The 9,148-nt window shown below is 40.6% G+C and overlaps 5 protein-coding genes across 6 annotated transcripts; 2 read left to right on the plus strand and 3 right to left on the minus strand.

Annotated features, from left to right (window-relative positions):
- The first annotated feature begins 494 nt into the window (after positions 1-494).
- Positions 495-1,672, plus strand: LOC130691000 (uncharacterized). Its single transcript, XM_057513896.2, has 3 exons — positions 495-809; positions 1,014-1,163; positions 1,228-1,672. The coding sequence occupies exons 1-3, from the start codon at positions 746-748 to the stop codon at positions 1,458-1,460; spliced, it is 447 nt and encodes a 148-aa protein (XP_057369879.1). The 5' UTR covers positions 495-745; the 3' UTR covers positions 1,461-1,672.
- On the minus strand, positions 1,638-2,515 carry LOC130691093 (COX assembly mitochondrial protein homolog). Of its 2 annotated transcripts, XM_059497482.1 has the most exons (3): positions 2,299-2,515; positions 2,138-2,225; positions 1,638-2,065 (listed from the first exon to the last, which is right to left on the minus strand). In XM_059497482.1, exons 2-3 carry the CDS (start codon positions 2,190-2,192, stop codon positions 1,737-1,739), a joined length of 384 nt encoding a protein of 127 aa, XP_059353465.1. In that variant the 5' UTR covers positions 2,193-2,225; positions 2,299-2,515; the 3' UTR covers positions 1,638-1,736. The 2 variants fall into 2 exon arrangements, with proteins under 2 accessions (XP_059353465.1, XP_057369979.1); XM_057513996.2 differs by having other exon boundaries at positions 2,138-2,515.
- A 69-nt stretch (positions 2,516-2,584) lies between these two features.
- On the plus strand, positions 2,585-3,518 carry LOC130690994 (RWD domain-containing protein 1-like). The gene is made up of 3 exons (XM_057513889.2): positions 2,585-2,746; positions 2,811-3,042; positions 3,110-3,518. Exons 1-3 carry the CDS (start codon positions 2,665-2,667, stop codon positions 3,501-3,503), a joined length of 708 nt encoding a protein of 235 aa, XP_057369872.1. The 5' UTR covers positions 2,585-2,664; the 3' UTR covers positions 3,504-3,518.
- A 322-nt stretch (positions 3,519-3,840) lies between these two features.
- On the minus strand, positions 3,841-5,246 carry LOC130690995 (small ribosomal subunit protein uS7). The gene is made up of 6 exons (XM_057513890.1): positions 5,146-5,246; positions 4,797-4,935; positions 4,403-4,612; positions 4,219-4,347; positions 4,061-4,159; positions 3,841-3,997 (listed from the first exon to the last, which is right to left on the minus strand). The coding sequence occupies exons 2-6, from the start codon at positions 4,926-4,928 to the stop codon at positions 3,929-3,931; spliced, it is 639 nt and encodes a 212-aa protein (XP_057369873.1). The 5' UTR covers positions 4,929-4,935; positions 5,146-5,246; the 3' UTR covers positions 3,841-3,928.
- Positions 5,247-5,839: 593 nt separating this feature from the next.
- On the minus strand, positions 5,840-9,072 carry LOC130690989 (uncharacterized). The gene is made up of 5 exons (XM_057513880.2): positions 8,953-9,072; positions 7,517-8,891; positions 7,017-7,458; positions 6,687-6,957; positions 5,840-6,628 (listed from the first exon to the last, which is right to left on the minus strand). The coding sequence occupies exons 2-5, from the start codon at positions 8,745-8,747 to the stop codon at positions 6,221-6,223; spliced, it is 2,352 nt and encodes a 783-aa protein (XP_057369863.1). The 5' UTR covers positions 8,748-8,891; positions 8,953-9,072; the 3' UTR covers positions 5,840-6,220.
- Between the last annotated feature and the right edge of the window lie 76 nt (positions 9,073-9,148).

Here is a 9,148-nt window from a genome sequence, read left to right on the forward strand (position 1 = left end):
CTTTGCACACGTTTAAACAACGTGATGAAGCTGGAATGCCTCAAGGAATATTTTCATCACATTTAAGCATGCCAACTCCCAAAGTTGTCAAGCGGAATTGGTGTACGTGTTTGTCTACGTGAGAGCAGACAAGTAAACGAAACTTCAACTAGTAAATGGCCTCTCTTAAAATTCTAACTAAAGTGAGATAAACGGTTCTGCCGTCCTTGTTTCGATTCTTTCGATTGTTGACGACTAGTGGTTATATGGGGAACTAAATTGAAATGAAACGTTTTTTCTTTTTCGAAAGGAATGAGTAAAAATAACTCCGAAATTTTTCGTGTACGTCAAAGCGCATTCATTCCAAAAGACTTCTTTCTTGTTCTTGTAATTTAACTTATCATTTTTAGTCCCGTCAAAGTTAACGCCCTGCTTATTATTTTAGTTCAGATAGCTTGCCACCAGATGGTGGAAGGACCAAAATAAAACTGCATGACTGGTCTCGCCAAGCGAAGTATTCGTTGATCTTGTTCCAAAGCTCAAAGAGGAGCTTGTTATTAATATTTTAGCTGTCGCGTCTCGTGAAGCCCACAAACGCGTTCGTGCATCCCTTCGGACTAGTTTGCCCGATCACCAACTCCCGAACACTTCCTGTGAATTTCTATTCTATCCCAGTTAGACCATTCTCGCACAACCTCCGAGCGCTTCCATCTGTGATTCCATTTGTCTGTTAGATTTGTCGACAATTAGTTATTCTAAACTCTATATGTGTGTTTCTGGGGCCAGTTACAATCTAGTCCTTCCTCGTTTCGCTGATTGTCGTGATTCAGGTAATTTAAAGCACTTGTTCAGTTGTTGTCTTTGAACTGCATCAAGGTTTACAACTGTTGCTACCCAAAATCTTAAAACATTCACCATGTCAGTAACATGATATAACCTTGCCATGGTTTCATTATGATAACACTTCATTTGCTAATGGTTTTCTGGTCAAATTCTGATTGAACAGAATCTGATTCTTTTTTTCCTCTCTACAGTTGTGCTGTGGAACATGGCATCCATGCCATTTGGAATGCATGCTGTGCAGAAAGTGAGGGCTAACATGAATCTTGCTGCCAATGCAGCAACTACTGGAAGGCAGAGGCAGAAAGATAGCAATACAAACTATAAATTTAATAATGACCAATGTAAAGTTTTTATCATAAAAAAATATGTTGATATAGTAAACTCATTACCTTTTTGATATTATAGATGGAGACCCATCACCATCAAAATATTGTGACAAGATGATGAATTCCATTTGGGGACTCTATAATCGCTATTCTGTTCATAACTTTAAAAGCAACACATCATCTGGTCAAGCTCCAACCCTAGCACAGCAACAGCCGGCTACTAAAGAAAGCCAGGACTGGTTGCAAAAACCCATCAAGTGCCCACTGGATGGAATGAAATTAAACTTTAATTCAAAGAATTTCCACCAGTAAATGCATTGATGGGCAAAATCAGGGGATAATAATTTTCCCTGGTTTACTCTGTTACCTTTTCAATTAATCTCTTTCACTCCCAGTTCATAATAGGTGGATGTAGTGGGGTATGTAACATTCCCAGCTTGGAATCAATGGGCTCACAATTTGATGTCAATGATCTATGCTTCAAATGTATCAGAGTTATCAATACAATTTATTCTACATCGTAATTTGTGTACTCCATTCTCCAGTTGATTAAAGCAGTATAAAAACATAATAACTTCAATCAACAGTTTACTTGCCATTGGTAGTTTCATTACCAGCTTCTTTAAGACGATGCTTCTTGGGGATTCCTGTAAGTCTGAACTGCCTCCTTTCTTTAAGATAGATGTCTTCACATTCTTTCTTGAAGCCTTCATCTTGATACCATCTAGCCTGACATTCTTGCATGAGGGTATTCTCTTTTCGACATGTATATGCCATTAGCAAACTGCTAGCTGCACAACATTTTGTAAATTCTGCCACTTCAGCTACACATTTTTCCTTCTTGGCTCTTTCTCTCATAATTTTGGGAATCAGAACTTCTTTTTCGACAATCCTCAAACTTCTGTCATTTGGATCTCCTATATTATGGAAACCAAAGTAATGAAATATTGATGTTCACATGTATAACTGTTTCATTGATTGTATAATACCTAGTCCATGTGGATCTGTCCTTTGTGAATTGTGGCTTTCATCCTGGGTAGGCATGATGATACTTCTTTTTTTTTCGTGACCTATGTGCTGAAAGATTAAAAATACACAGAAATCTCAATTAGACAATGGTTAAGTTTGAAAACATAACATTGCTGTGTACTTCAGAAGCTCAAGGCCTAGTGGCTTTCCAACGATGCAAAAATATGTAGCAGACTCTCGAGATAGTGTCATACCACTCATGGTACTGTACTATTTCTATACTCACTATGTCCATAGGCTAAAACCTTCTCAACGACGTAAACCTCTGCTCACAACTTCTTAATTAGAAAAACTATTTTTTTTCTTTCCTTATTGACTTAGTAAACTAGTAGTAAACTAGTAGCTAATAAATTTTGTTAAATACATGATTCGCCTGTTACCTAATAGATGACGACCATTGAGTATCCTGTTGGTAACGTCGTCTGCTGCTTCACATGTTGACATGTGAGAATTTAGTCACGTCGTAACTGTTTTCTCACATTTAACAATGTCACAAAACTCACAATACAAAGAGGAACAATTGGGCGAGATTTTCTCCTTGGAATCCATTTACCCTGATGAATTGGAGGGTAACTACTTGTTATTGGTAATGTAAAATATGTGTTTACGAAATTATTATTTGCAATTTTTCAGTTCTGGAAGAGGAACCATTTCACCAGTTTAAGCTACATGTGAAATCGGAAGGTCACGATGAAGAAGAAGGAATCGGTTATGCCTGCGATTTAAAGTTTACTTACACACCAACATACCCTGAAGAAATTCCTGTGATTGAGATAATGGATGACCTAGGGTTGGATGACGAGCAGTTAGAAAGGCTAAAAGATCGTCTTGAAAAGGAAGCAGAAGACAATCTAGGCATGGTGATGTAAGACAACAGCCATTAACTTTTAAAATATTCAAATGCATAACAATCATTGGTTTTTAAATTCCAGGATCTTTTCGTTAGTCTCAACTGCCAATGAATGGTTGAATAATGAATGGGATGCTGAGCTTCGTCATCGGGATGAGGAAGCAGAAAGAAAAATATTTGAAGCTGAAGAAGCAGAGAAAAATAAATGTCATGGTACTGCAGTTACTGTAGAAAATTTCCTAAGATGGAAAGCCGAATTTGATGCTGAAATTGCTGCCCTGAAGAAACCAGAGCGAGAAGATAAAGATAAGAAACTTACAGGAAGGGAGCTGTTTATGGTTGACAAGTCCATGATTGAATCTGATTTGAAATTTTTGGAAGATGGTGGAGAAGTGGTCAGGGTGGATGAATCACTTTTCCAAGATTTAGAGGATCTTGGTCTAGATGATGAGCTTGTGTCTGATGGCAGTGATTAAAATGTAATGAAAACATGTCTTGTTTCATTTGAAGTTTTCCTAAATGTTTTGGAACAACTTATTTCTCTTAACAGTTGGCTATCCTTACATTTTATAGAATTATCAACACGTTTCATTGACTTTGACATACGCTTTAAGGAAGCTATTGCGGTATCAAAGCGATAAAAATGAACCAACCGCCAACGATTACTAACCTTTTTAACTCGAATGACTCGAGTGCAGGATATAGTATTTTACTGTTGGTTTTTTTAATCACGTTTTTCTCACAACTCGATTCCTCATAACTCAAAACTAGTTCATCCATTTTATACGACAAGAAAATTACTCAAAACGCAAATTGTAATCGGGCAATTCTGTGTATTGTAATGATCGACACAAAACCACCACTGGAAGGTCGATGGTACTGACCGTACCAGCATTCGGTATTAACGGTTCGATTTAGCAACTCGCTCCAATTCATCCTTTTTCTTGATCGCGTATGAATTGCTTGATCCCTGAACCAAAAAAAATAGAAAGTTACTGTAAGAAGAGTTTGTGAATGAAAATCTTTCCCCTACCTTAGCAGCGTTGATGAGTTCATCAGCGAGACATTCGGCGATCGTCTTGATGTTTCTGAAGGCGGCCTCTCGGGCACCAGTGCACAACAACCAGATAGCCTAATTCAAAGGTGAAGACATTAAATACTTCATAAATAACGACGTCAAACTAAACGCACCTGGTTGACGCGACGAAGAGGGGAAACGTCGACTGCCTGACGGCGCACAGTACCAGCACGACCGATACGAGTGGAATCCTCACGAGGTCCAGAATTGATGATGGCGTTCACAAGGACTTGCAGAGGGTTCTAAATGGAAAATAGATTTAGTATACAGTATTTGATAGTTGTGTTTTAAATATACTTCGCTAGTAAGCAAATGAATGATTTCGAACGAATGCTTCAGGATTCGGACAGCCATAAGCTTCTTGCCGTTGTTACGACCGTGCATCATCAAAGAGTTGGTAACTCGTTCAACGATAGGGCACTGAGCCTTGCGGAATCGCTTGGCGGCGTATCGTCCAGCACTGTGGGGCAGAAATTTGGCATACTTCTCCTTCACAGCCAAGTAGTCCTGTCGACAAAAACATTTTCAATACAATGTGCAAAAAAACATGTGCATGAATATACAATTTATATTTCATGACAAGACAATTTTTTCAATTCAATGTAGCAGGAGTGACTCATCTGTTGAAGGTAGAGCCTTACAACAGGGATAATATCCCGCAGCAAACAATTTTTGCAGCAACACAACTAACCTGGAGGCTCATGTCAGAGATCTGAACATCATCACAAGACCAACGACCAAAAAGCTTGATCTCTGGGAGTTCAGCCATCGGTGGGGGAGCAGCCACCACGACGGCTTGTTCTTCATGTCCATCGTCAGCCATGGTGGTTCTACAAAACGAGGATAAAGCACGTTAGATATTGACAGCACGCTGTTACTGAGCCGGCTGAGTATGTTGCTCGTTTACAGTTTAAGTATTCTCTACATTAAATTTGAAACAGAACGTAATAACAGTAGTCAAACATAATCTCTTACGAACGCGGAAATATTGAAAATGAACAAACGGAATACTAAAATTTTGATGCCAAATATCAACCCACCACGTTAGTCCGGTGTGCACACAGACAAGAAAATGGCCGAAGAGACAACTGATGGTGCAGGAAGTGGAGGCGCTAGCATCGATCTTTGTAAAGCACTAACGTTGCCAAACTGGAATAAGTAACATACGATGGGCAAACTGCTTTGCCATGATGCCAATAAAATAAAACTTAAAATAAAGCATAAAAACGCAATTATAGAATTTAGAAATAATATTAACCAAAAATACAATTTTTCAGTGCCACAGCTATTAAAATACAAGGTTTTTTGACAAAAAGAAGCCTGCAGTTTGCTAATGATCGAATTTGACCACAATCGATGATAAGTTCTAGGCACCCTTCATTGGATTTATTGTTTCCTATATTGCTACATATTAAACTAATACTGATGTATATTCTTTGCTATTTTAATTTAAAGTCATTAAAGCTTTATTCGATTTTTATTTTTCACTTTCAGGACAGCACTTCACAGTCAGAATGCCATCTGCCGGGTTAACGCTTCACCGTTTCCTCCCGTCCTGTCGATAAAAAAACAAAAACAAATATAAACAACCTCAATCTGAAGAGGAGAAATTCATCGCATACGTCTACAAAGATACTGGCTCATTAACCAAACTAATAAATATAAACTAAAAAATAAAATAAAGAAGGCTTGTACTAATCTGTAAGCATTTGTTGTATTACGTCATGTCCCCTTAAGCAACAAGAAAGGGCATTAGTACATTTGATTATGGCCAAATAAAAGAAGAGCTTTATTTACAGTTAGCGTTGCTGTCAACTTCGAATCTAAACGAGGCGTGATTTTGAGGACGAGAGAGTAAACAAGGAATGATAGCTGGGGAGAAATGTGTGTTAGTTTTATCTGGATAAAACTGGTAAACTAATCAGTCAATATGATTTTGGTTTGAGCAATTGCACCAGAAACCAATACATTTCGCAATGGAAAGGCGATACATGTCTGAGAGATAGCAATATAAAAAAATTCCCAAATAAATACTACAACAACAAAAAAGAAACAAGAAACAACTGGAACCAACTATCCGTTGAACTGAAAACAGTCATGGAAGGAAAAAAACAGCTAGAGCAAAGTACAATCATGAAATGAGAATGGAGAAGAGCGAGCCCTATTCAAAACAGACAAGAGTTCATCTTTGAGAGAAATGACAGGAGAAGCCATTCTGGCATCGGCTACAAAATATCCAATTTCCCAACGCCAGTCGGTTTCTCTCAGCTTCCGGCAGATTCCGGCTACATAGCGTGCCACGTCGTGAAATTGTACGGGTGGGCCTTGCTCTTGAATATAATTGAGAAGCGTCACTTTCAGGAAATGCGAATTTGGTGTGGTTGCATCCTGGACAATGTAATCGCTTTGAACAATTAATTTCAAGAGTCGCAGGCAATACTGGAAGAGCCGATGAGACGAATGACTTAGGCAACGGGCCTCCATTGTAGCAGCGCACGGTGGAACTGTGACGCAATTGTGTAACTGCAAGACATACAAAAAATGAAAGAATTGATTATGGTAATAGAAACAAATTATGTACCGGACGAAAATGTTCGATAATTTGATCGCGTTGAAACCAATCAGGCAACGATTCCAGGGGACGAAGGGGTCGGAATCCACTTTGATTTTCCCATCCGATGAAATGGAAGACAGGCGTTAAATCGACGCTAATGGCCAAGCCACGGAAGGGGCTATTGCGAGCCGAACCCCACCACGTCATCCGTATATTAAGGCAAACGCGACGCAGTTCGCAATCAACAAACTGGAATCCAAGCTTGTCAGGTGAATTTGCATCCATTTCTTGCATGCAACTAAATTTAAAATTATAAACTCTAAATCATGAAATTATGATAATCAAATGAAAGCTTACAGGACTAAGAAGAGTCGAAATTGTTCGACGTGAGCGACGTAATCTTCACCGAGAGAGATTAGTTTGTTTTTGGCCGGGAAACGACGAAAGACGATAAGGAAATCGTATTCATCTGGAAGCAGAATTTTACTGCCGTCCACGGCACTTCCAACCGGCAACACATCCAATTGCCATCCGAATTTGGTGCTCTGTTCATCTTTGATCCGCACTTGCTCCATTAATTTTTGAACCGTTTGCCGAACTGCTCGTGCAATTTGCGACGATTCGTCCACATTTTTCGCCGAATCTTCGTGAATGACAACCGAATATTGGTCAATAATATCCTGGAGCGCTTTGGACGATCCGTTCCATTGAGAAACGTGGTTCAAAAAATCATTGGCTCTTCGTTTAATAGCTGCACTGTGACTAATGTGATGGAAAAAATCGCTAAACAAAGACCGGCCTGTTTAAATAGAACACGCATTAGCCAAAATAACACAACGTTGCCATATTTTACGTACCTCCTCGATATCGGAAGAATGTGTCGACAATGTAAAGTGACAAAAGATCACGGAAGCGATCGAGTTGGTGGACGTACTCCCACACTGTGTACGGTTTGGCATAGACGCGTAATGATTTGCGTTCGCCTTTCCGTTCCATGGCCGTTAGGAGATTCTCTACCTCTGATGTCACAGTAGATGGATCGCAATACTGTTCCAGGCAACTGCGCACTGTTTCGCCGTTGATGGTCCTCACGTTGCTCTTTAAATAGGGCAAGAACAAAGTGACGTAATCGAGTCTGCCCAGGATGGCTGCAATGTGAACGACGGTGAAACCATCGGCATCAACGAGATTAACATCCGCGTTAAACCGCTGGATCAACGATTTGGCCAGTTGTCGCATGTCGGGTTTGTGAACGAGGAAGAACATGGGCGTGCGGAGTCGTCGATTTTGATGATTGACGTCGGCGCCAGCGTCGACGAGTCTCGCGATCAACCTGACCGTATCTTCTAATTTATCGGATTGGGCCCGCAGAACAGCGTAATGGATGAGAGAATGACCCATGTAATCGGACTGCGTGAAACTCATCCGCCCACGGAAGATGGAAACGGGAATCCTCCGCACAGCTGGCAGGTGTGGATTGCGCAAACTCCATAAAAGGGGCGTGCGCTGGAAATTGTCTTGAACGTCGGCAAGGGCGGGAGTGTTCAACAGCAAATATCTCATGGCCCAGGGCGATTCGTGAAGCAAATGAAGAGGCGTGATTCCCTGGAACTGGACATTGACATTTGCACCAGCGTCGACTAGGAGCTTCAAAAGCCGAATGTAAACTTGCCGTCCACGTCGATTACGTTTGACGTGAGATCCACAAACGCAATGCAGGACGGTCCGTCCATCCGGATCCTGGACGTCGACTCTACACCCGACGCGTTGGACCAACAACTGGAATGCGGCCAACATTTTGTGGACGGTAGCGTAGACATTGGAGCCAATGTCGTGAAGGAGACACAGTCCCGCTTCATCCCGTAAATCGTTGGCGTCAATCCAAGGTCTTTGTTTTAATAGCGACCACTCCAGCACATCCAAATGGATACTTTTTGCAGCCGTCCAAACAATTTCGATTCTCCTTGCGTGATCCAGTTGAGTCCGCCATCGTTCGACCGCCTCCTGTTCATTGCGGCGCACTAGTTGCCTAAACTCTTTGTACCAACGAGGCGGCCTCAAAGGATGGTCGTCATTCACGGTGGCCATACAGGTACAGAATGCGAGTTGCTGTGTCCTAGACGACTGCCGTTCAGGGTGATTCAAATCTATTCTAATCACTTTCCAAAGTGATAACACGGGATCTGATGACTAGTGGCGTTCAAAGGTAAAGCCCGTAGATTTGACAGTTTTCTGTTTGTTTTATCAACATTAGGCAGTTTTCCCTTTTTCTTTACGACGTAAAAATGATTACCTTCGATTATGCCTTGTTGTTTCCGGGTTGAGGACGTCTTTCAGCGATGTGTTGCAGGTGATCCGAAAAGATAAATTGAGCAGATTGAAAAATAAATAAACGATAAACCTGATTTGAAATTCCATTGCCTATAGATATAGTTTTCGATTGTGGACGAAACAAACAAAATAACATACAATGAAATACATACAGCCGA

Source organism: Daphnia carinata, chromosome 1 (assembly GCF_022539665.2).
Source record: "Daphnia carinata strain CSIRO-1 chromosome 1, CSIRO_AGI_Dcar_HiC_V3, whole genome shotgun sequence".
NCBI lineage: Eukaryota > Metazoa > Arthropoda > Branchiopoda > Diplostraca > Daphniidae > Daphnia > Daphnia carinata.

Bases quoted from the DNA above. Each gene is read 5' to 3' on its own strand.
- LOC130691000 (XM_057513896.2), top strand. From the start codon at position 746: ATGTGTGTTTCTGGGGCCAGTTACAATCTAGTCCTTCCTCGTTTCGCT. The intron at 810-1,013 runs GTAATTTAAAGC...TCCTCTCTACAG, and splicing joins CGCTGATTGTCGTGATTCAG to TTGTGCTGTGGAACATGGCA. The intron at 1,164-1,227 runs GTAAAGTTTTTA...TTGATATTATAG, and splicing joins TAAATTTAATAATGACCAAT to ATGGAGACCCATCACCATCA.
- LOC130691093 (XM_059497482.1), bottom strand. From the start codon at position 2,192: ATGCCTACCCAGGATGAAAGCCACAATTCACAAAGGACAGATCCACAT. The intron at 2,066-2,137 runs GTATTATACAAT...TCCATAATATAG, and splicing joins GACAGATCCACATGGACTAG to GAGATCCAAATGACAGAAGT.
- LOC130690994 (XM_057513889.2), top strand. From the start codon at position 2,665: ATGTCACAAAACTCACAATACAAAGAGGAACAATTGGGCGAGATTTTC. The intron at 2,747-2,810 runs GTAACTACTTGT...GCAATTTTTCAG, and splicing joins TTACCCTGATGAATTGGAGG to TTCTGGAAGAGGAACCATTT. The intron at 3,043-3,109 runs GTAAGACAACAG...TTTAAATTCCAG, and splicing joins GACAATCTAGGCATGGTGAT to GATCTTTTCGTTAGTCTCAA.
- LOC130690995 (XM_057513890.1), bottom strand. From the start codon at position 4,928: ATGGCTGACGATGGACATGAAGAACAAGCCGTCGTGGTGGCTGCTCCC. The intron at 4,160-4,218 runs GTGCGTTTAGTT...CCTTTGAATTAG, and splicing joins CTCTTCGTCGCGTCAACCAG to GCTATCTGGTTGTTGTGCAC. The intron at 3,998-4,060 runs GTAGGGGAAAGA...TTTTTGGTTCAG, and splicing joins AACTCATCAACGCTGCTAAG to GGATCAAGCAATTCATACGC.
- LOC130690989 (XM_057513880.2), bottom strand. From the start codon at position 8,747: ATGGCCACCGTGAATGACGACCATCCTTTGAGGCCGCCTCGTTGGTAC. The intron at 7,459-7,516 runs GTACGTAAAATA...CTATTTAAACAG, and splicing joins ATTCTTCCGATATCGAGGAG to GCCGGTCTTTGTTTAGCGAT. The intron at 6,958-7,016 runs GTAAGCTTTCAT...TTTTAAATTTAG, and splicing joins TTTCGACTCTTCTTAGTCCT to TTGCATGCAAGAAATGGATG.